The 26,451-nt window shown below is 38.0% G+C and overlaps 1 protein-coding gene across 2 annotated transcripts in view; it reads left to right on the forward strand.

The window, feature by feature from the left end:
* Positions 1–26,451, forward strand: part of VAMP7 (vesicle associated membrane protein 7) — a 58,507-nt gene that overhangs the window by 25,870 nt on the left and 6,186 nt on the right. For both annotated transcript variants that reach the window (XM_058714681.1, XM_058714682.1), the window contains one exon: positions 25,957–26,024. In XM_058714681.1, the coding sequence (XP_058570664.1) occupies positions 25,957–26,024 (68 nt within the window). The remainder of the gene's footprint in view (positions 1–25,956; positions 26,025–26,451) is intronic.

A 26,451-nucleotide genomic window follows, 5' to 3' on the forward strand; every position in this document is an offset into this window, starting at 1 on the left:
TTTTTTTTCTTTTGTTGCTTGTCTTTTGGGTGTCATATCTAAAAAACAATCCATTGCCTAAGCCAAGGTCACAAAGATTTACTCCTGTGTTTTCTTCTAAACATTTTATAGTTTTAGCTCTTACCTTTAGGTCTATGATCTCTTTTTTTTTTTTTCAACGTTTTTTTTTTTATTTATTTATTTTTGGGACAGAGAGAGACAGAGCATGAACGGGGGAGGGGCAGAGAGAGAGGGAGACACAGAATCGGAAACAGGCTCCAGGCTCCGAGCCATCAGCCCAGAGCCCGACGCGGGGCTCGAACTCACGGACCGCGAGATCGTGACCTGGCTGAAGTCGGACGCTTAACCGACTGCGCCACCCAGGCGCCCCAGGTCTATGATCTCTTTTGAGTTAATGTTTGTGTATAAGGTAAGGAAGGGGTCCAACTTAATTCTCTCAAATGTATATATCCAGTCGTCCCAGTAACATTGGCTGAAAAGAGTTTTCTTTTCCTGTGGAATGATCTTAGCACCCTTATCAAAAATCAGTTAATCCATAGATGTATGGGTTTATTTCTGTACTCCTAGTTCTGTACCATTTATCTTTATGTCTGTCTTTATGCCAGTATTACACTGTCATGATTATTGCAGATTTGTAGTAAGTTTTTAAATCAGGAATTATGACTCTTCCAACTTTGTTCCTCTTTTTCTGGATTGCTTTGTCTATTCTGGGTACCTTTCCTTTCCATAAGAATTTTTTGCAGTTTCTGAAAAAAAAAAGGTAGCTGGAATTTTCATAGGGATTGTGTTGACTCTGTAGATCAATTTGGGAAATACTGCCAAATTCAACAATATTAAGCTGATCCATGAACATGAGATGTCTTTTCATTTATTTAGGTCTTTTTAATTTTTTTTTTGACGATGTTTTATAGTTTTTGGCATACAGATCATACATGACAAAGACTCTCTGCTTGACCGAATGTTAGACCATCTCTTCTCAACCCTCTGTTTGTCCAGGCCTCATTCTTAGGCTATGTCCCATGTCTACCTGAGTCTTAACCAAAGAATCCTGCTAAGTCAATCCCTTACCCTTGATATCTGATCACCCTTGATAGGTGATCAAGTTCCTCATCCTCTACCTTTGATGTAAAGTCCTTGGCTTGCCTTTAGGAAGATACTTTTAGGCCAGTTTAGGCCTACCCTTGATTTCTGCCAGTAATTTTTCATCTACTGACCACCCCTTCACTCTACTTGTTGGTTAATAAAACCCTACTTGTCCTTGTTTTTTTTATTTTACTGAGATATAATTTACATAAACATCATGTGAGTTTAAAGTGTACAACATGTTAATACATTTTAAATAATGCAGTATGATTGCCACTTTAGCTTTTGGCTAACACCTCTATCACGTCATATAAATTGTCATTTCTGCAGTGAGAACATTTAAGATCTAGTCTCTTAGCAATATTGAAGTATATAATACAGTGTTGTTGACTATACTCAGTATGCTGTACACTAGATCTCCAGAATTTATTCATGTTCTAGTTGCAGGTTTGTACCCTTTAACATCTCCCTGCTCTGCATCTTCCAGCTCCTGGTAACCTTCATTCTACTTCCTGTTTCTACAAATTCAGCATTTTTAGATTCTTGCATTATGTATAAGTAGTATATAATCTTTGTCTGCTTATGTCACTAAGCATAGTGCCCTCAAGATCCATCCATATTGTCACAAATGGCAGAATTTCATTCTTTTTTATGGCTCAATAATATTCTGTGTGTGTGTGTATATATATATATATATATATGTGTGTGTGTATATATATATGTATATATATATGTGGTGAAGTGTGTTGGTCATATATGACTTTTATTATGCTGAAATATGTTCTTTTTTTTTTTTTTTTTTTTTTTTTTTTCAACGTTTTTTATTTATTTTTGGGACAGAGAGAGACAGAGCATGAACGGGGGAGGGGCAGAGAGAGAGGGAGACACAGAATCGGAAACAGGCTCCAGGCTCCGAGCCATCAGCCCAGAGCCTGACACGGGGCTCGAACTCACGGACCGTGAGATCGTGACCTGGCTGAAGTCGGACGCTTAACCGACTGCGCCACCCAGGCGCCCCCTGAAATATGTTCTATACTCAATTTGTTGAGGGTTTTTATTATGAAATGATGTTGTGTTTTGTAAAATGTTTTCTTCTGCATCTATTGAGGTGATTATAAGTTTTTATCTTTCATTATATTAATGTGATATATCACATCTGTTTATTTGTGTATGTTAAACCATTCTTGTATGCCATAGATAAATCCCAGTTGGTCGTGGTATATGATCATTTTAATGTAGTTTGAATTCAATTTGCTAATTTTTTTTTTGAGAATTTTTGCCTCTGGGGGCGCCTGGGTGGCGCAGTCGGTTAAGCGTCCGACTTCAGCCAGGTCACGATCTCGCGGTCCGTGAGTTCGAGCCCCGCGTCAGGCTCTGGGCTGATGGCTCGGAGCCTGGAGCCTGTTTCCGATTCTGTGTCTCCCTCTCTCTCTGCCCCTCCCCCGTTCATGCTCTGTCTCTCTCTGTCCCAAAAATAAATTAAAAAAAAAAAAAAAAAAAAAGTTGAGAATTTTTGCCTCTGTGTTCATTAGGGATATTGGCCTATAGTTTTATTTCCCTGTTGTGTCCTCATCTGGATAATGCTGACCTTGTAAAAGGAGTTTGGAAGTATTCCTTTCTCTTCAGTTTTTTGAAAGAGTTTGAGAAGGATTGGCATTATTTTTTCCTTAAATGTTTGGTAGAATTCACCAGTGAAGCCATCTGGTTTTGGGTTTTTCTGTGTTAGAAGCTTTTTGGTTACAGATTTAATCTCCTTACTCATTATTGGAATGTTCATAATTTCTAATTCTTTCTGATTCTGTCTTGTAGGTTGTATGTTTCTAGGAATATATCCATTTCTTCTAGGTTATCCAGTTTGTTGTCATATAATTGTTCATAAGAATCTCTTATGATCCTATGTATTTCTGTAGTATCAGTTGTAATGTCTCTTCTTTCATTTCTGATTTAATTTATTTGAATCTTCTTTTTTTCTTAGTCTAGCTAGAAGTTTGTCAATTTTATCTTTAAAAAAACAGCTATTAGTTTTGTTGGTCTCTTCTGTTATTTTTCTGGTTTCTATTTCATTAATTTCCACTCTGAACTTTATTTCCTTCCTTCCACTAACTTTGGGCTTAGTTTGTTCTTCTGTTTCTAGTTCTTTGAAGGGTAAAGTTAGGTTGTTTATTTGAGGTGTTTGTTTTCTTAACATATTCATTTATCACTATAATCTTCCCTCGCAGAACTGCTTTTGTAGCATCCTATGTGTTTTGGTGTCCTATGTTTCTGTTTTCATTTGCTCAGAGGTTTCTTTTTTTTCCTTTTGATTTATCTCTTTAACCCGTTAGTTGTTCAAGAGTGTGCTGTTTACTTTCCACATATTTATAGATTTTCCAGCTTTCCTCTTAGTGATTTCTATTTTCATACTACTGTGGTTGGAAAAGGTACTTGGTATGATTTCAGTCTTCCTAAATTTGTTAAGATTTGTTTTATGTCCTATCATACGGTATATCCTGGAGAATGTTCCTTGTGCACTTGAGAAAAATGTGTATTTTGCTGTTGGATGGAATGTTCTGTGTATGTCTGTTATGACCACTTGTATGGTTTAAGTCCAGTGTTTCCTTGTTGATTTTCTGTTTGGATGATCTACCCATTGTTGAAAGTAGTGTATTGAAGTCCCTTACTGTTATTGTATTATCTCTTTCTCCCTTCAGATCTGTTAGTATTAAAAATCTTATTTAGGTGCTCTGATATTGTGTGCATGTATATTTAAGATTGTTATATGTTCCTAATGAATTGACCACTTTATTATTATATAATGACTGTATTTGTCTTTTTTTTTTTTTACTGTTTTTCTGTACAGTCTTATTTTGTCTAAGTATAGCTATCCCCACTTTCTTTTGGTTTCCACTTGCATGACATATCTTTTTCCATCCCTTCACTTTAAGCCTATGTGTGTACTTAAATCTAAAGTGAGTCTCATGTAAGCAGCATATTATTGGATCTTTTTTTTTTAATCCATCCAGCTACTCTGTGCCTTTTGATTGGTGAACTTACTACAGTTAATTTTTGAAATATAAGAGCTTACTAATTCCATCTTATTCACTGCTTTCTGGTTGTTTTTATAATTTCATTGTTCCTTTTTCCTTCCATTTCTGCCTACTTTTTAATTTTTTCCTTTTATTTATTATTTCCCCCCAGGCTATATATATACATACATATTATGTACGTACATATATACGTACATACATACGTGTGTATGTGTGTGTGTGTGTGTGTATCCCAGAAAATATATGTAGTTTTTAATTGAAATATAGTTGAGGGACACCTGGATGGCTCGTTCGGTTAAGTGTCTGAAGCGTCTGACTCTTGATTTTTGGCTCAGGTCATGATCTCATAGTTCATGGATTCGAGCCCCACATCGGGGTCTGTGCTGACAGCATGGAGCCTGCTTCAGATTCTCTGTCTCCCTCTCTCCCCGCCCCTCCCCCACTTGCATGCACGCTCTCTCCCTCTGTCAAAAAAGAAAAGGAAAATAGTTGACACACCGTATTGTATTCGTTTCAAGTATACAACATAGTGATTTAACAATTATATACATTATGAAATGCTTACCACAAGAAGTGCAGTTACAGTCTGTCACCATAGAAAGTTATGATATTATTGACTATATTCCCTATGTTGTACTTTTCATCCATGTTAATTATTTTATAGCTGGAACTTTCCACCTCTTAATCCACTCCACCTATTTCACCTATCCCCCCCTCCCCTTCCCCTCTAGCAACCACCAGTTGTAATTATTTATGATCTGTTTCTGTTTGTTTTGTTTCTTAGGTTCCATGGTATGGTATTTGTCTTTATTTGAATCATATGGTATTTGTCTTTATTTCATTTAGCATAATACTCTCTAGGTCCATCTATATTGTCCAGAATTTCTGCCTACCTTTTAAAATTGGTGATGTTTTGGGATTGTGTGCTCCATTTTCCCTTTATCTTTTGTGAATCTATTCTAGGCTTTTGCTTTGCAGTTACCATGGGGCTTACATAAACCATCTAATAGATAAAATAGTCCATTTTAAGGTGATAGCAACTTAACTTTGAATACAAAACTACCTATTTATTCCCCTTTTATACTTTTGATGTCATAATTTACCTCTTTTTATATTGTGTATTTGTTAAAAATTTATAGTAGCTGTAGAGATTTATAATACTCGTTTCCTTTCATCTTTATACTATAGTTAAGTGTTTAACACACCATCCTGTTACAGAATTAGAGTTTTCTAAATCTGTATACTTAACCTTTACCAGTGTATTATATACTTTTGTAAGTTTTCATGCCACTAATTAGTGTCTTTTCCTTTCAGCATTTCTTGTATGGCAAGTCTAGTGGTGATGAACTCCCCCAGCTTTTATTTGTCTGAGAATATCTTTATTTCTGCTTCATATCTGAAGAATAAATTTGTTGTATAGAGTATTCTTGGCTGGCAAGTTTTTTTCTTTCAACACCTTGGATATGTTATTCCACATTCATTTGTGGCCTTTAGGGTTTCTGCTACAAAATCCATTGATAGCCTAATGGGAATTTCTTTGTAGATTACAATCTTGTTTTCTCTTTGAGTGCTTTTGAGAGTTTCTCTTTATCTTTGATTTTTGACAGTTTTATTATAATGTATCTTAAGGTCTTTTTGTGTTGAGATAATAGAGTGATCTTTTAACTTCATGAACTTGGATTTCCAGGTCTCTCTCCAGGTTTGGGAAGTTTTCCACTATTATTTCTCTAAATAAGCTTACTGTCTTCTTCTCCCTGTCATCTCTTTTTAGAACCCCAGTTATTCTAATATTTGTACATTTGATGGAGTCCCATAGATCATGTAGGCATTTTGGTTATTTTACATTATTTTCTCCTTGTTATCCTCTGTGTTGTTTCAAAGTTCCTATCCTCTAGCTCAGTTATGTCTTCCATTTGGTCTATTTTGAGGTAGATGTTTTCTATTGAATTTTTCATCTCATTCATTGAATTCTTCAGCTCCAGAATTTGATTCTTTGTCATGATTTCTATCTCTCTGTTAAATTTCAGGTTTTATTCATGTAGTGTTTTCCTGATTTTGTTAATATTTATTTGAGAGAGAGACAGAGTGCAAGAGGAGGAGGGGCAGAGAGAGAGAGAGGGAGACACAGAATCTGAAGCAGGCTCCAGGCTTTGAGCTGTCAGCACAGAGCCTGATGCGGGGCTCGAACTCACAGACCAAACTGTGAGATCATGACCTGAGCCGAAGTCGGACACTCAACCGACTGAGCCACCCAGGCTCCCCTCCTGATTTTGTTGATTATCTTTCCGGGGTTTTTTTGTTTTTTGTTTCCTTTTTTTGGGGGGGGGGGGCGGGTTGCAGATTGTTGAGTTTCTTCAAAGCAGCTATTTTGAATTATTAGCTAGATTGCAAAATTTCATGCTTTTGATTTCAGTTATTGGAGGATGGTTGTTATCTTACAGTGTTGACATATTTCCTTGATTCTTTATGTTCCTTGAACTTTTGTGTGGCTGCCTTCACTTTTAAAGTAGCAGACACCTCCTAAAGTCTTTGCTAGTTACCCTCAGGTAGGAAATAGCATTCGTCATCCTCTTATCTGGGGTTTTCTGCAACTTTGTCTGGATATTCCTGCTACATGTTTCTTACTCTTGTGGCAGAATTCTTAAGCTTTTATGTCTTTTCTGGTCTTAAAATTCACCATGCTGGCAGCTAGAAACCTTTTTATTGTTTTCCAGAAAATGACACTACAGTTTGAGTTTATGGTTTCTCCCTTGCCCTCAGATCCTGATCTGATATTCTGAGAGCACTCCTTTTACTGGAGCTCACTCTTGCCATTGCACTTGGGAGCATGCATTAGGAGCTGGCCACAGAGTGGGAGGAGGTGACTTTGCGACTGGTGTGTGGGGAGGAATCATTGGGTGAGGGTCTCCAAGAGGTTTGTGGGTGGACTTCCTGCTTAAGTTCTGAGCACAGTCATTAGGAAGTATGTTCTTTTTGTGTCCTGTGATATTTTTATTCACCTCTTTCCCAGTCTCCTCCCTGCCCACAGTCTTGGAGTTCTTGCCTCAGTACTCTGGGTGCTGCTGAAGAGACGTGAGTTTCGCCAGTAGCTTGTCACATAGCTGATGTAGCCAGGTACTCACTCACTGTTTTTCCTTTCCCCTGGTAGAGAGATTGCCACCAGCTAGTTCAGCCCAATGTTGTGTTACCTTGGGGATGATCAGTGCTGGCAAAGTTCCTCTTACCCTCTCCAGTGCATCTAAACTTAATATCTATATTTTATGCTCCAATCCCCTGCTGAAATCTCCTCTTGGCAAAGCTGGCCTTCTATAAATTATGTCTTATCCATGAGTACCTGCCTAAGTCAGTACTCTTCAGGTTTTCTCCAACTGTGGCCAAGAGGGCTTAGGGCAGTTTCACTGGTCCTGCTGGTTCCACAGCCTGCACTTAGGTCTGTCTGCCTGTTACCAATGTATGGGTGCATGAGACCCCCTCAGGTCTTTGGCATATGGTGTTGGATCTGACAACTTCGACATAGGTGCTTTTGTTTGAGGATGGATGCCTAATTAGTTTTTTAAAAGAGGGAACAAAATAGAGGGATGTCTTACACTGCCGTGATGCTGACATCACCCCACTTCTTGTTATATTTACGGTGGAGCTCAATCTTTCTTAACCTATTTTGATAGTTTTGATCCCTATTGTAGTCATCTTGAATAAAATTTTCCTTACCATTTTTGACAGGTATCAGAATAATTTCCCTTTAATAGTATCTCTCTTCCAACATACTTCTTGCCTTGTTTCTAAGTATTTTATTTTTTAGTTTTTTGATGCTATTGTAAATGGATTTTTTCTCTATCATTTTTGGATGGTTTCATTGCTCATGTATAGAAATACAGTTGATTTTGCATATTGATTTTGTATTGTCAACGTTGTTGAACTTTTTATTAGTTCTAATAGTTTTTTAGTGAGTTCCTTATGTTTTTCTATATACATAGAATAATACATAAGGATGTTAGATTCTGCCAGGTGCTGTTATGCACCAGTTGATCATATGGATTTCGGATTTATTCTGTTAATACAGCATATTATAATATTTGGTTTTTTGATATTAAATCAACCTTTAATAGTGGAAATAAATGCCACTTCATCATGAGGTATAATCCCTTTGATATATTGCTGGATTTCTTCTAATATTTTACTGTGGTTTTATGTCTTATATTCATGAGATAGTGATCTGTTTTTCTCTGGTGATGTCTTTGTCTGATTTTGATATCAGAGTAAAACTGGCCTCATAGGAGGAGTTGAGAAGTATTCCCTCCACTTCTATTTTGGAAGAGTTTTTGAAAAAATGGTATTAAGTCGCCTTGAAATTCATCTTTGAAGCCATCTAGTCATGGGCTTTTCCTTGGGCAAAGTTTAAAAATTACTGATTCAGAAGTTCCAGTTCAAGTTGGCAATGTAGGAAGACCCTGAACTCACCTCCTCCATTGAACACACCAAATTACACCTATTTACAGAGCAAATCCTCCCGAGGACGAACTGAGGGCTAACTGAACAGCTTCTGTACAACAGAAGATAGAACAGCAAAAGACAATGGCAAGAGAGATGGAGACACAGCAGTGAAGGGAATCCCCACCCCTGACGCTGTGAACTGCAGTGGGGAGAGATAGTACTGAGGGACCAGGAGCAGTCATCTGTCCTTGGGCACAGAAAAAAAGGCATGGTTTAAAAGAGAAACTAGCTCATAAAAGAGCTACTCTTAGAACTCCACCAAACACCACATAGCTGCTGGAAATCTCTGGGTCAGAGGAGGGACTGGTGAGCAACATGGTTTATGCTCCTGCTTCCCCTTGAAAGCACTGACCCAGCAAGGTCTGGATGCCATAACTAGTTTGCCACTTCTTGAGACCCAGGTTCCCTAACGCACACCAGCCCTGGATAGCTGGGGTACAGGGAAAACTCAGTTTAAAAGGGAAACTAGCACATAAAAGAGCCAGCCCTAGAACTCTGCCAAATGGTGAGGGAGCTGCTGGCATACTCTGCGGGTGGGAGGGACTGACAGACATGGTCTGTGTCCCCCGCTCCACCTTGAAAGCACAGACCAGTACACAGTCTTGGCATGAAAACTGACCTGCCGCCTCAGTGAGCCCCAGGCCTCTAGCCCACGCCACACCACACCAGCCCAAGCCATCCCACCAAGGTGGCCACAGAGTAGCGCATGCTGCACACTGGGACACCCCTGGTTAGTGCTCAGTACAGCTCCAGCTTTTGTGCCAAGGTGACACAGGTGCAAGGCACCCCAGAACACTCCAGGACCTCACCACTTTGGCCTCAGACAGCTTGCTCGGGAACCTTTGATGCAGAGTGCTCTGGAACCTCCTGGCTGATGTCTGCTTTGGATCCAGCTGCCTCAACCAGGGCACCCCTGCATGAAGCACCCTGGCACACCTCTGCCCATGCCAGCCTCAGCTCCATTCACCAAGCCAAGGCATCCCTGCATCGAGCACCCCAGGACATGTCAGCTGTAGCCACTTCAGCTTCACCTGTTCTGCCAGGGCATACTTTGTAGGGAGAACCCAGACATCACACTGGCCCACATCCACTTCAGTTTTACCCATCCTGCCAGGATGCCCACTGCATGGAGCACTCCAAGACCCCCTGGCATATACCTTGTCTTGGCTCCAGCTGCCCCTCCAGGGCACCGGCTGTGCAGAGTCCTGGAACATCCTGATTTATATCCACTTCAGCTTCAGCTGTCCTGCCAAGATGGCCTCTGTGCATAGATCCCCAGGACCCTCCCATCTTTCAGCCACTTCAGCTTCAGCTAATCCTGTCAGGGCACCTTCTGTGTGGAGAGCCCATGGACCTCCCAGCCCACACACGGCCTCAGCTCCAGCCACCTTGCAGGGCATACCCGCCCCCCCCCACCCCGCCCCGCCTTGGGCAACTTGGAATACCCTGAACTTCACCCATTTCAGCAATAGCTGTCCTGCCAGGGCACCTGCTGTGTGGAGAGCCCAGGGACTGTACTGGCCTGCAGCTACTTCAGCTTTAGCTTTCCTGCTAGGGTGCCCACTGTGTGGAGAACCCTGCGACCCCCAACCCATGCCAGCCACAGCTCCAGCCAGCCAGCAAAAATCACCAAGCACACACAGTCTACACAGGGAACAACCAGACACAAGATCATTCCTTCAATTTTAGGAGAAGTAGCTGGTCCATATAATCCATAGAAACAAACATAGAAAGTTAAGCTAAATGGGGAGACAGGGCAACATGCTCTAAGAGGAACAAGACAAAAATGTCAGTAAAATAACTAAATGAAATGGAGATAAGCAACATGTCTGATAAAACATTTAAAGTACTGACTGTAAAGGTGCCCACTGGGCTGAAGATGAGTGGAAGAACTTAGTGAAACCTTCAATAAAGAGGTATAAAATATAAAAAAGGACCAATCAGAGTTGAGGAATACAATAGCTGTAATGAGAAAAAATACACTAGCAGGAATCAGCAATAGATTAGTGGATGCAGAAGAACATACCAGCAATCTGGAAGGCAGGGTAATGATAAGCACCCAAACTGAATAGCAAAAAGAGAAAAGAATAATTTGAAAACATGAGAGTAGGTTAAGGGATCTCTTGGACAATATCAAGCAAACAAATGTTCACGTTCTAGGGATCCCAGAAGAGGAGGAGAACGGTACAGAAAACTTACTTGAAGAAATAAGAGCTGAAAACTTCACTAACCTAGGGAAGGAAATAGACATCCAGTTTCAAGAAGCACAGAGAATTCCAAACAAGATGAATTGAAGGAGGTCCATACCATGACACATAATAATTAAAATGTCAAAGATTAAAGATAAAGAGAGAATTTTAAAAGCAGCAAGAGAGAAGCAAAAACTTACCTACAAGGGATACTCTATATACTCTATAAGGCTATCAGCTGATTTTTCAGAAGACACTTTGCAGGCCAGAAGGGAGTGGAATGATACATTCATAGTGCTGGAAGGAAAAAAAAACCAAAACCTGCAACCAAGAATACTCTATCTGGCAAGGTTATCATTCAGAATTGAGGAGAGATAAAGAATTTCCCAAACCAAAGTTAAATGAGTGTATTACCATTAAACCAGCCTTACAAGAAATGTGTAAGGGACTTCCTCAAGTGAAGAAGAAAAGACCGTAATTAGAAATAAGAAAATTATGAATAGAAAGATGTAAAATATGACAGCATATACACAAAATGTGGAGAGAGGTAAAAAAAAAATAGTGTTTTTTTAGAATGTGTTTGAACATCAACTTAATATAGTCTGCTGTATAAGGATATTATATATGAACCTCAATGTAACCACAAACTCAAAAGCTATAAGAGATGCACAAAAATAGGAAGCCAAACATAACAGTACAGAAACTCGTCAAACAGAAAGAGAGCAAGAGAAGAAAGGAACAGAGAAGAACTACGGAAACAACCAGAAAACAATTAACAAAAGTGGAAATAAGTATATATCTGTGAATAATAACTTTAAATGTAAATGGCCTAAGTGCTCCAATCAAAAGATCTAGAGTGGCAGAATGGATTGAAAAGAGAAAAATACCCATCTCTATGCTGCCTGTCAGAGATACCTCAGACCTAAAGATGTATACAGTCTGAAAGTGAAAGGATAGGAAAATATTTACCAAAAAAATAGAAGTGGAAAAAAAAAAAAGCCAGGGTAGCAGTACTTGTATCAGACAAAATATGCTTTAAAACAAATACTGTAATAAGAGATGAAGGGCATTACATAATGATAAAGAGATCACTCCAAAAAGAAGATATAAAAATTGTAAATATCTATGCATTCAATATTGGACCACCTAAATATGTAAAGCAAATATTAACAGATATAAAGAGAGAAATTGATGGTAATATATATTATTAGGGTTCTTTAACACCCCACTTACTTTATTGGATAGATCATCTGGGCAGAAAATCAATAAGGAAACAGTGGTTTTGAATGACACCCTGGACTAGATGGATCTAGCAGATATATAAAGAACATGCCATTCAACAAACAGTATACACTCTTTTCAAGTGTACATGGAACAGTCTCCAGAATAGACTACATGTTGGGTCACAAAACAAGTCTCAAATTTAAGAAGATTGAAATCTTAACCATGTATCTTTTCCAGCCATAATGATATGAAAGTAGAAATCAGTCACAAGGAGAAGAACTGGTAAAAACACAGACATGTGAAGCCTAAACAGTATGGTACTAAACAACCAATGGTTCAATGAAGAAATCAAATAAGAAATCCAAAACTACATGGAGACAAATTAAAATGAAAACACAATGGTCCAAAATCTTTGGAACACAATGAAACCCGTTCTAAAAGGGAAGTAAATAATATACAAGCCTATTCCAAGAAAGAAGAAAAAGCTCAAATAATCTAACCTTACACCTTAAAGAACTGGAAAAAGAACAAAGCCCAAGGTGAGTAGATGGAAGGAAGTAATAAAGATCAGAGCATAAATAAATGACATGGAGACTAGAAAAAAAGAAAAAACGATAGAAAAAAAATAATGAAACTGAGAGCTGATTGTTTGAAGGGATCAAACAAAATTGACAAACCCTTAGCCAGACTCATCAATAAAGAAAGAGAAAAGGAAGGAAGCTAGGGATATTGTTGAATAGGAGGACCCTACACTCACCTTGGCCCATGGATGCAACTACATAACAGTCACATCGGTGTAGATAACCCAGAAAATGGCTGGAAGACTGGCAGAGCAAACTCCACAACTAAAGGTAGAGAAGAGGCTACACTGAAGAGGGTAAGAATGGTGGAGAGCAAAATGGACCATGGCCATCCATGGTGGTGGCGGTGGGGCAAGCCATGGGTGTGAAGAGGGGAGAGAAATAGACTATTATACCAGGAAGCCTGCATGGTGAAGACAAATCCATGTAATGTTTGGCTCTTAAAGCTAGAAGGGCCAAATTTCATGAGTTCTTATAACCAGTGGGACTTAACACCTGGAATTTTAAAAATCAGGGGGCTCAGTTCTGGGAGAGCCTAGAAGGGTGAGCGTAAACTGAGTCCCCACCTTTATAGAGACAGCACGATGAACAGCCTGTGGAGATACAGCATAGAAGCAGTAGTTTGGAAAACGCCTGGGACATATGGGAGGGAGAGTAGCTTGCTCATTTCAGAGCATGTCCCAGAGAAGCAGGGATGGCTGATAGACTTCTATAGGAACAAAGTAGCCGGCAGGCACCATCTTACATCCCCACCCCCCAGCATAAACACAGGGCATCTGTGGGAACAAGTGTGGGGCCAACACTTACTACCTAACCTGCTCACATGAAACTCTGCTCTCCCTGTGCTTTGTTGGATCTACCCTTCCCAGTCATACTTGCCTCATTCTCAGTGCTGTGGATCCCCTCCCTCAGAAGAGCAGTGCAAACCTCATCAACACTGCATCTTCCTATCCACATGTTTTTCAGGGCCTCGGTCCTGGAGGTGGGGGCAGCAGCGGTGGTGGCAGGCCTTGTGGGAGCTTGAGACTTACCTTATTAAAATTACATGTCCTGTATGCCTTGCAGATCTGCCTAGGCTGACCTGGTCCTGGTCCTCGTGGTGGCTGCAGGTCTCATTTTGCAAGCAGACTGGTGTGCACCTTGTTAAAACTTTACAGCCTACCCTGACCAGAGACCAAACACTGCCCACAGCAGGCAAAGAGAGCCTCTGCAGATGCACCAATTGAATGAAAAAGCGGCCAGGACACAACAGCAGGGTGCATGAAGCACACATTGGTATATCCCATGAAGCACCAGGTCCTGGGGAACAAGGGACACTGAACTGCAGAGTACTACAGCACCTCTTCTTTGTAAGGGCAACACCTTCAAGAGTAGGATATGTAGCTGACTTTCCTAACACACAGAAACAGACACAGAGAAAATGAGGAGAAAGACAAATATATCCCAGATGAAAGAACAGGACCAAACCACAGCAAGAGACATAAGTAAAATGGATATAAGTAATATGCCTGGTAGAAAATTTAAAGTAATGATCATAAAGATACTCATCATATTTGAGAAAAGAGTGGAGGGCGTCAGTGATACCCTTAAAAAAGAGATAAAAAAAGAACCAATCTGAAGTGAAGAATACAGTAAATGAAATTAGAAATATCCCTGTTGGAATAAATACCAAGCTAGAAAAAAACAAGGAGTGAATTAGTGACCTGGAAGACAGAACAATGGGAAATAATCAGGCTGAGCAGCCGAGAGAAAAAAAAAAAAAAGTTATGCAAAATGAGAATGGTCTTAGGGAACTTAGCGACTCTATCAAGCATAATAATATTCACATTGTAGGTATCCCAGAAGAAGAGAAAGGAGGGGCAGAAAATTTATGTGAAGATACAGTAGCTGAAAACTTACCTAATATGGGGAAAGAAACCTATCCACATGCAGGAGGCACAGAGATCCCTTCCCAAAATTCAGCCGAGGGGGTCCACACCAAGACACATAGTAATTAAAATGCCAAAAAGTGGTAATGAAGAGATAATTTTAAAAGGAGCAGGAGAAAAGACCATTACACACAAGGAAATTCCATAAGGCTGTCAGCTGATTTTTCAGCAGAAACTTTGCAGGCCACACAAGAGTATCATGATATACTCAAAGAGCTGAAAGGAAAAAAATCTGCAGCCAAAAATATTTTATGTAGCAAGGCTATTATTCAGAATAGGAGAGATAATGAGTTTCTCAAACAAAAGCTAAAAGAGTTCATGACCACTAAACCAGCCCTATAAGAAATATTAAAGGTGACTCTGAGTGGAAAGACTGTAATTAAGAGTAGGAAACACAAAAGCAATAAAAATAAGTATATCTGTAAAAATCAGTCAAGAGATCCACAAAAGGATGGAAAATATGATGCTATATATGTAAAACATGGTGGGGGGAAGAGGAGTGAGAAATGGGTTCACACTTAAATGACCATCAACTTCATACAGACTGCTATATGCATATGTTATATACAAACCTAATGGTAATCACAAATCAAAAGCTAGTAATACATATGCAAAGAATAAAGAGAAAAGAATCCCAAGTATATTACTAAGGAAAGCCAGTAAACCATGAAAGACAAAAGAGAGGATCAGAGAAGAACTACAAAAACAACCACAAAACAAGTACCAAAATGGTAATAAATATATATCTATCAATGATTACTTTTAATGTAAATGGACTAAACGATCAAAAGGTACAGGGTGACAGAGTAGCTGATAAGAAAAAGGTTATGAGAAGTGAGGGGATGGAAAAACATTTATCATGCAAATGGATGTCGGAAGAAAGCTGGAGTAGTAGTACTTCTATCTGACAAACTAGACTTTAAAACAAATACTGTAACAAGAAACAAAGAATGACACTATATAATCAGAAAGGAGAAAATCCAACAAGAAGATACAACAATTGTAAACATTTATGCACTCAACATGAAAGCACCCAAATAGATAAAACACTTAATAATAAACGTAGAAGACCGAATTGATAGTAATATGATAATAGTGGGGGACTTTACTACCTCACTTACATCAATGGACACATCCAAATTTAAAATCAAGAAGGAAACAGTGGCTTTGAATGACACACTGGAACAGATAGATTTAACAGATATGTACAGAACATTCCATCCTAAAACACATTCTTTTCAAGTGCATGGGGAACGTTCTCCAGAATAGATCACATATTAGGCCACAAAACAAGTCTCAACAAATTCAAAAATATTGAAGTCATACCATATATTTTCTTTGGCCACAATGCTATAGAACTAGAAATCAACCACAAGAAAAAAATCTGGAAAGACCACGAATACATGGAGGTTAAATGACATGCTACTAAACAATGAATGGGTCAACCAATAAATCAAAGAAATGATAAATCACATGGAGAGAAATGCAAATGCAAATAAAATAGTCCAAAATCTTTGGGATGCAGTGAAACCAGTTGTAAGAGGGAAGTTTATAGCAATAGAGGCCTACCTCAAGAAGCAAGAAAAATCTCAAGTAAACAACCTACCCTTATACCTAAAGGAGCTAGAGAAGAAAACAAACAAAACCTAAAACCTGCAGAAGGAAGGAAGTAATAAAGATTAGAGCAGAAATAAATGAAATAGAAAGTTTAAAAAAAAAAAGGCAATAGAACAGGTCAAAGGAACCAGGAGCTGCTTCTTAGAAAAGATCAACAAAATTCATCAATCTAGCCAGACTCATAAAAAAAGAGAGTATGCAAATAAACAATCAAATAAAGGAGGAGAAATAACAACTGACACCACAGAGATAGAAATGCTTATAATAGAATATTATGAAAAATTACATACCAACAAATTGGACAACCTAGAAAAAAATGGATATATTTCTAGAAACATATAACCTACCAAAGCTGAAGCAGGAAGAAATAGAAATTTGAACAGACTAGGGGTGCCTGGGTGGCTCAGTTGAGCGTCTGACTTTGGCTCAGGTCATGATCTTCCCATTCTCGAGTTTGAGCCCCATGTCGGGCTCTGTGCTGACAGCTCAGATTCTGACAGTTTCAGATTCTGTGTCTCCCTCTCTGTCTCTGTGCCTCCCCCACTCGTGCTCTGTCTCTCTCAAAAATAAATAAACATTAAAAAACCTGGAATAGGCTAGTTACCAGCAATGAAGTTAAACAGTAATGAAACAACTCCCAACAAAGAAGCCCATGACCAGACAGCTTCCCAGGGGAATTCTACCAAACATTTAAAGAAGAGTTAATACCTGTTCTTCTCAAACTTTTCTAAAAAATAGAAGAGGAAGGAAATTTTCTAAATTCATTCCACGAGGCCATCATTGCCCTGATACCAAATCCAGATAAAGACGCCATCAAAAAAAGAGAACTACAGGCCAGTATCTCTGATGAACATAGATGCAAAAGTCCAACAAAATAACTAGCAAACCAAATCATCAATACATCAAAAAAATCATTCACCACACGCAAGTGGGATTTATTCCTGGGCCACAAGCGTGGTTCAGTATTTGCAAATCAATTAATGTAATACATCACATCAGGAGGAGAAAAGATAAAAACCATATTATCATTTCAAAGGATGCAGAAAAAGCACTTGACATTGTACAACATCCATTCATGATAAAAACCCTCAGCAAAGTAGGTTTAGAGGGAGCATGCCTCAACGTAATAAAAGCCGTATATGAAAAACCCATGGCTAACATCATACTCAGTGGTGAAATCCTGAGAGCTTTACCCCTAAGGTCAGGAACAAGACAAAGATGTCTGTTCTCACCACTTTTAATCAACATACTACTGGAAGTCCTAGACATAGCAGTCAGACAACATAAGAAATAAAAGGCATCCAAATTGGTAAGGAAGATGTAAAACTTTCACTGTGTGCAGATGATGGGATATTCTGTATAGAAAACCCTAAAGACTCCATCAAAAAACTACAACTGATAAATGAATTCCGTAAAGTCGCAAGATGCAAAATAGATGTATAGAAATCCATTGCATTTGTATACATTAATTGATGAACCAGCAGAAAGAGAACTTAACAAAACAATTCTTTTTACAGTTGCGCCAAATATAATAAAATACCTAGGAATAAACTTAACCAAAGAGGTGAAAAGACCTGTACTCTGAAAACTATCAAACTTTGATGAAATAAATTGAAGATAACACAAAGAAATGGAAAAGCATTCCATGCTCATGGATTGTAAGAAAAAAATATTGTTAAAACATCTATACTACCCAAAGCTGTCTATACATTTAATGCAAACCCTGTCAAAGTACCACCATCATTTTTCACAGAGCTAGAAGACCCCAATAGCCAAAGCAATATTGAAAATGAAAAAATTGGAGATGTCACAATTCCAGACTTAAGTTACATTACAAAGCTATAGTGATCAAAACACTATGGTACCGGCATACAAATTAATGGAATGGGACAGAGAGCCCAGAAATAAACCCACAATTATCAGATCAATTAATCGTTGACAAAGGAGACAAGAATATGCAATGGGAAAAAGATAGTCTCTTCAACAAATGGTGTTGGGAACACTGGACAGCAACATGCAAAAGAATGAAACTGGACCTCTTCCTTATATCATACACAAAATTAAATTCAAAATGTATTAAAGACCTAAATGTGAGACCTGAAACTATAAAAATCCTAGAGAAGAGCACAAACAGTATTTTCTCTGACAGTTGTAGCAACATCTTCCAAGATAATTTTCCCTGAGGGAAGGGAAACAAAAGCAAAAATAAACTATTGGGACTTCATCAAAATGAAAAGGTTCTGTACAGTGAAGGAAACTACAAAACTAAAAGAATCTATGAATGGAAGAAGATATTTGCAAATGATATATCTGATAAAAGGTTTTTTCCAAAATATTGAAAGAACTTGTACAACTCAACACTAAAAATTTAAGCCAAATATTCTAATTAAAAAATGGGCAGAAGACATGAACAGATATGTCTCCAAAGAAGACATTCAGATGGCCAACAGACACCTGAAATGATCTCAACATCACTTGTCATTAGGGAAATGCTAATCAAAACCATGATAAGCTGTTGCCTCACACCTGTCAGAATGGCTAAAATTAAAAACTCAAGAAACAAAAAAGTGCTGGAAAGGATGTGGAGAAAAAGGAACCCTCTTGTACTATTGGTGGGAATAAAGTGTGCAGCCACTGTAGAAAACCATATGGAAGCTCCTCAGAAAGTTAAAAATAGAGCTGCCTTACTTAATAGCACTACTGTGTATTTCCCCCAAAGAATACAAAGCACTAATTCAGAGGTATATATGCATGCCTATGTTCATAGTAGCCTTATTTACAATAGCCAAACTATGGAAGCAGCCCAAGTGTTCATTAATAGATGAATGGATGGATGCAAATGTTAGACACACAGGAATATTATTCAGCCATGAAAAATAATGAAATCTTTTTATTTGCAATAACATGGATCAATCTAGAGTATAGTACTGAGTTAAATATGCTAGTCAGAGAAAGGTAAATACCATGAGTTCAATCTTGTATAATTAATGAACAAAACAAGTGAACAAAGGGAAAAAAGAGACAAATCAAAAATCATACTCTTCATTATAGTGAACAGAAGATTAACAGTGGGGAGGTAGGTGGGGAGTGGTGTGAAACGGGTAAAGGGGATTAAGAATACACTTATCTTGATGAACACTGAGTAATATATGGAACTATTGAATCACTATATTGTACAACTGAAGCTGATACAACACTGTATGTTATTTGCTGGAATTAAAATGTATTCATTCATTCATTCATTCATTTATGGTGCAAAAGGTGACCCATGGGCAGAAAGAGCTACATTGGGGTTGTGAAGAATGGTTGGTTTTATACTATGGAGTTGGGGAGGGGGTACAGTCAAAGGGGAGGCCTCCAGAGGGACTTTGATATGCTAAAGAGGACTCCTAAGATACCTGAGGCCTTGCTATTGTCAAGCTAAGGTTGTTTTTCCCTCTAGCAAAACATTAACATTAGGACCATAGGGGGTTCCTGGAGAAATGCTATGCTTGCTTGCCTTAAGTATCTGTCAATGGGCTGAAGGTTATAAGGAAATTTAATTTTACCTGCCATCTCCTTCTTGCCTTTGTTCCTCCTATCACTGTGGAGGGGCAATACTGGGTCATATTATGTCACCCACTGCAGTAAAGCTATAGGGGCATTTTTCATGGGCTCCTATATCCAAAATAAAACCTGTACCCCTTCACAGGAAACTAATGAGCAAACTAATGTGCCTTCTCATTCCTGTGAACCTGCGAAAGACGTCAAACTTCTCTTATGATGGTTGTACCTTTCTTTTTCATTCTCCTTTCCCCAATTTATACTAATAATTCCTTCTTAAAATGGGCCGTTCAAAAAGATCATCACAGACATTTGGATTACAAACCAGAAAAACCCTTCTGATTCCTGCTGTTTGTTCCAACTCCCATTTGAGGATGCTTCAAGCCTGACATCTAAAAAACTTTATACTGGCAGCACTGGTAGACCCTGGGTTTGTAATTTGCTCTGTTTTATATATATATATATATATATATATATATATATATATATATATATATATATATAGAAAGCCAGTGAACCATGTTGGTATGTAATATATATACTATATATTAATCTATATTTTTCTTGTTTCTATAAATATGCCTTTTACTAATTACCTGATTGTTTACTAAACAAAACAGTCTATATGATGGCTAAACACCACCTGTCACACAGTTAAGGCCTTAAATGGCTCTCAAAGTAAAATTATATTATTAAATACTGAAATAACTCAAATGCATAAAATTATTTTAATTTAAAAAATAAAGGGGTACCTGGGTAACTCAGTCAGTTAAGCGTCCAACTCTTGATTTTGACTTGGGTCATGATCTTACAATTGTGGGATCAAGCCACGCATTAGTCTCCTTGCTGAGCACAGAGCCTGCTTAAGATTATTTCTCTCCCCCTGCCCCTTTCCTCCATTTGTGTGTGCTCTCTCACTCACTCACTCACTCGAAGGAAGGGAGGGAGGGAGGGAGGGAAGGAAAGGGAAGGAAGGAAGGAAGGAAGGAAGGAAGGAAGGAAGGAAGGAAAAATAGAGAAGGACCCATATAAATAAAATCAGAAATGAAATGGAAGTAATCACCAACACCAAAGTAATAAAAAGGTTATAATAGACTACTTTGAAAAATTACATGCTGGGGCGCCTGGGTGGCGCAGTCGGTTAAGCGTCCGACTTCAGCCAGGTCACGATCTCGCGGTCCGTGAGTTCGAGCCCCGCGTCAGGCTCTGGGCTGATGGCTCGGAGCCTGGAGCCTGTTTCCGATTCTGTGTCTCCCTCTCTCTCTGCCCCTCCCCCGTTCATGCTCTGTCTCTCTCTGTCCCAAAAATAAATAAATAAACGTTGAAAAAAAAAAAAAAAGAAAAATTACATGCCAAGAAATTGGGCAGCCTAGAAGAAATGGATAACTTTCTAGAGACATACAATATTCCAAAACTGAATTAAGAAGAAAGAAAATCTGAAAGACCAATTACTAGTAACAAAATTAAATCAGAATTAAAAACCTACCAAAAATTAAAAGTTCAAGACCAGATGGATTCACAGGGGAATTCCACCAAACATTTAAAGAAGAGTTAGTACCCATTCTCCTCAAACTATTCTAAAAAGTAGAAGAGGAAGGAAATCTTTCAAATATATTCTATGAGGCCAGCATTACCCTGATATCAAAACCAGACAAAGACATCACAGAAAAAGAAAACAGGTCAGTATCCCTGATGAACATAGATTCAAAAATCCTCGACAAGATATTAGTAAACCACATCCAGCAATACGTTAAAAGGATCATTACCACAATCAAGTAGGATTGATTATGGGGGTGCAAGGATGGTTACACATTTATAAATCAATCAATGAAATACACCATATCAGCAAAACAAAGGATAAAAATCATACAGTCATCTCAATACGTGGGGAAAAAGCATTTGACAAAATTCAATATCCATTCACTATAAAACTCTCAGCAAACTGGTTTTAGAAGGAACATAATTCAATATAATAAAGCCATATGACAAATCCACAGCTGACATCATGGTCAATAGTAAAACTTGCAGCGCTTTTCCTTTAAGATCAGCAATAAGACAAGAATGTCCACTCTCACCACTTTTATTCAACATAGTACTAGAAGTCCTAGCCATAGCAGACAGTAAAAAGAAATAAGTGGCATCCATATTGGTAAAAGAAGAAGTTGAGCTGTCTCTTTGCAGATGACATGATATACATAGAAAACCCTAAAGACTCCACCAAAATGTACTAGAGGTAATAAATTCAGTAAAATTGCAGGATACAAAAATAATACTCAGAAATCAGTAGTTTGTATGCTTATAACTAAAGTAGCAGAAGGAGAAATTTAAAAAATTCCACTTGCAGTTGTACCAAAATAAAATAAATAAAATACAGTAAAATACACTACCTAGGAATAAATTTGACCAAGGAGGCAAAAGCCTTGTAATCTGAAAACTAGAAAAAGGTCCATGAAAGAAATTGAAGACAACAAAAGCAAACAGAAAGCTATTATCCCATGCTCATGGATTCGAAGAATTAATATTGTTATAATGTCCATACTAGCCCAAAGCAATCTACAGACTCAATACAATCCCTATCAAAATACCAGTAGTATTTTTCACAGAACTAGAACAACTAAAACTAAAATTTGTGTGGAACCACAAAAGACTCCGAATAGACACTCTCTTTAAGGAACGGTGTTGAGAAAACTGGACAGCTACATACAAAAGAATGAAACTGGACCACTTTCTTTAACCATACATGAAAGTAAACTGAAAATGGGTTAAGGAAATAAATGTGCAACCTGAAACCATAAAAATCCTAGAAGAGAACACTGGAAGTAATTTCTTTGACATTGCCTTAGCAACATTTTTCTAAATAGGTCTGTTGAGGCAAGGGAAGCAAGCAAAAATTAACTATTGGGACTGCATCAAAATAAAAAGCTTTTGCATAGAGAAGGAAACCATCAACAAAACAAAAAGGCAATGTACTTAGTTGAAGATATTTGCAGATGACACATCTGATAAGGGTTTAATATCTAAAATATATTTTAAAAACTTGTACAACTCAACACCCCAGTCAAATAACCTGATTAAAAAATGGGCAGAAGACCTGAATAGACATTTTGCCAAAGACAACTAGGTGGCGAACAGACCCATGAAAAGATGCTCAACATCACTCCTCATCAGGAAAATGCAAATCAAAACTACAATGAAATATCATATTACATCTGTGAGAATGGCTAGTATCAAAAACACAAGATACAACAAGTACCCGTGAGGATGTGGGAAAAAACCCTCATGCAGTGTTTGTGGGTACATAAATTGTTACAGCCTCTGTCCAAACAGTATGGCAGTTCCTCAGAAAATTAAAAATCGAAATACCATATGATACAATAATTGCACCTCAGAGTATTTACCCAAAGAAAATGAAAACATTATTTGGAAAAGATATGTGCATACCTATGTTTATTCCAGAATTATTTACAATAAGGGAGATATAGAAGCAAGCTAAGTGCTCATTGATAGATGAATGGATAAAAATGATGTGGTATGTACATATAATGGAATATTATGCAGCTATAAAAAAGATATCTTGCCATTTGTAACTACATGGATGCAGCTAGAGGGTATTATGCTAAGTTAAATAAGTCATACTGAGAAAGACAGATACCATATGATTTCAGTCATATGTGGAATCTAAACAACAAATGAATATATCAAAGAAGCAGAAATAGCCTCATAAATATAGACAAAAAATTGATGGCTGCAAGAAGGGAGGATGGTGTGAGATGGGCAAAATGGGGAAAGGGGAGTGGGAGATACAGTTATGGGAGTTAACAAGTCATAAGGATGAAAGGTAGAGCATAGGGAATGTAGTCAATGATAGTAGTATATGGTGACAGATGGTAGCTACACTTGTAAGCAGAGCATAACAAGTTGAATCACTGTGTTGTGCAGCTGAAACGAATGTAACATTGTGGGTCAACTATACTCAAATTTAAAAATTATAATTATTCAGTCTATTATAACTGTTCAAATTGTCTGTTTCTTCTTGAGTCTGTTTTGATGGTTTATGTCTTTCTAGGAATTTGCCCATTTTATCTAAGTTATCTAATGCATTGACATACTCTTATTCGTAGCATTCTCTTAGGATCCCTTTCACTTCTGTGAAGTTGATAGTGATTATTTCAGTAATTTGAGTTGTCTCTCCTTTCTTTTTTTTGGTCAGTTTATGCAAAGATTTGTCAATTTTGTTGATCTTTTCCAAAAACCTATTTCTGGTTTCACTGATTTTTCTCTAGTGTTTTTCTCTACTGTGTTTTAAATTTTTCTGTTCTAATTTTTATTTCCTTCCTTCTGTTAGCTTTGGATTTAGTATGCTCTTCCTTTTTCCAATTCATTAAGGTAGAAAGGTTATTAATTAGTATGAAATCTTTTTTTCTTACTCTGCTCAGGCTACTATAAAAACATTACTGTAGACTCTGTGGTTTAAATAGCAGAAATTCATTGTTTCACAATTCTGGAGGCTTGAAGTCCAAGATCAAGGTGCCTTCCTAGTCATATTCTACCTAGTCAGATTCTGGTGAGAACTCTCTTCCCAGATTGCAGATGGCCCCTATCACTATGTCTTAACATGGTAGAAAGTAAGACAGAGTAAGTTCTTTGGTGTCTCTTCTTACAAGTGCACTAATCCTACCATAAGCCCTCATGGCCTCATCTAAACCTAATTATCTCCTAAAGGCCCCTATCTCCAAAGCCATCACATTAGGGGTTAGGGGCTTCAATATATGAATTTGGGGGGATATGATTCAGTCCATAACATTTTTCTTCTTTTTAATGTAGATGTTTACTGCTTTAAATTTCCTTCTATGAACTGCTTTTGCTTCACCCCATAAGCTTTCCTTCTGTTACTGATTTTTAAATATCATTCCACTGCTAAGTCCAATAGCTGACACCCCCCCCCCAGGTAAGTTTCCAACCTCTGCTCTTTTCCCTGTAGATCACAGTTTCCTCTTTTTTTCATATCTCATAATTTTTTGTTGAAAACTGGATGTTTTAGGTAATGTATCATAGCAACTCTGGGTACTGATTCCCATCCTCCAGAGTTTGTTGTTTTGTTGTTTATTTGCTTAGTGACTGGGCTGCACTTTTTCTTTGAACTTGAGTTCTCCTACAGTGTGCAGCCTCTAATGTCATTTCTCAGAGGGAATAGCCTTGAGCATATGCAGTCACCCTGGAATGACACAATCCTCTTCGAGTGTCTCTTTTCCTAATCTCCCTGTCAGGCTGATAGCTGGTCTGCCTCTGTTGCTGTCACACCCAGATGTCAGCCTCCACTAATTGCAGGCTAATTGCTGTATTCTTTGGTAAGAGGTCCCCCAGCCATAAATTACTCCAGTGTAATCTAATAAAGCTTCCAATAGAGCTTCTGCCCTATGTGTGGCAGTAGGTGAAGGAAAGGAACCCAGGCCTATCAGGTGTGCCTTGCTGGAACAGAGCTTTTGCATTATGGAACTAGGGGTAGCGTGGGATAGGAGGAGAAATGTTAATGGCTTGTCCCTTGTGGGGAGAAAGCATAGCCTTTGACTGGGACCTGGAGGGAAAGAGAGCCTCCTGGCTTTACTTGCCAGGACTAGAACTTCTGTGTCATTGTGCTGAAAGATGGGGCAGGTCATGGTTCAAATGCTGTAGACTCACTGTTTTTACTAAGAATTAGTTAATTTTCTTGTGTATGTTTCTCCCATTTGCTGTATGCCCATAGGACACTTTAAATGGTGGTAGCTGTGGTTTGTTTTCATAATTTTTCAAGTTATAGTTGTTTTGTTGGAGAGAGCATCTGTGGAACTTCTCACACTGAAATTCTGGAAGTGTCCAACTCCCACTCATGTTGAGGGCTCCATTTTTGAAAACTCTCAAAATCATACCCTTAATTTAGAGCTTTACAAACTATAGCCTTTGGATCAAATCCACATAAAGTTTCATTGGAATACCATCATGCCCATTTGTTTACATATTGTCTATGTCTGACAGAGTTGAGTAATTGCAGCAGAGACCATTTGCCCCAGAAAGCCTAAAACATTTAGTATCTGGCCTTTTACAGAAACAAAATCTGCCAATCCCTACTTTAGTTGGTCAGCTTTACTAAAGTCTTTTATTACTTAAAGGTGCTCCTGTAGTAAATGAGTTGTCAAGAATACCAACTACAATTAAAATCATATTTGTCTTAAAAACAAAAATAGAAGATTTATAATATAAAATGATATTTACTGGGTTTTTTTCCCAACATTTTCAGATTTGGTAGCTCAGCGAGGAGAAAGATTGGAATTATTGATAGATAAAACAGAAAATCTTGTGGATTCGGTAAGTATGGGATATGGTAATATTTTTTTCAGGGTCTAAATAAAGTAGAGAAACTGTGGTTGATGGCTAACATAATAGGGAAATATGTTAAATTTAATAATTTGCAATTTTTTTCCTTTCTAACCTCCATTATGTGATAATGTTGTGATGATGAGGATAATAATGAGGTATAGGTATAGAATAAAAGCCACAAGCCATTAGAAGCCATTAAGAAAATTTTGGTTTGGGGAATATACTCAATATACAGTATGGAAACAGTTTTGTAAAGCTTTAGATTGGTGCCTTTATAATTTAGCTCAGCAGCATATACCAGTTTCTATACATTTTGTGAAACATGAAACAAATATGCAGGCCAGTTGTGATCCAGCATGAATCATGAAAACTGAACAGTTCAGTCTCTTTCTTGCTGACCATGGCAGGTTGAGCC

This window comes from Neofelis nebulosa, chromosome X, assembly GCF_028018385.1.
Source record: "Neofelis nebulosa isolate mNeoNeb1 chromosome X, mNeoNeb1.pri, whole genome shotgun sequence".
Taxonomy (NCBI): Eukaryota; Metazoa; Chordata; class Mammalia; order Carnivora; family Felidae; genus Neofelis; species Neofelis nebulosa.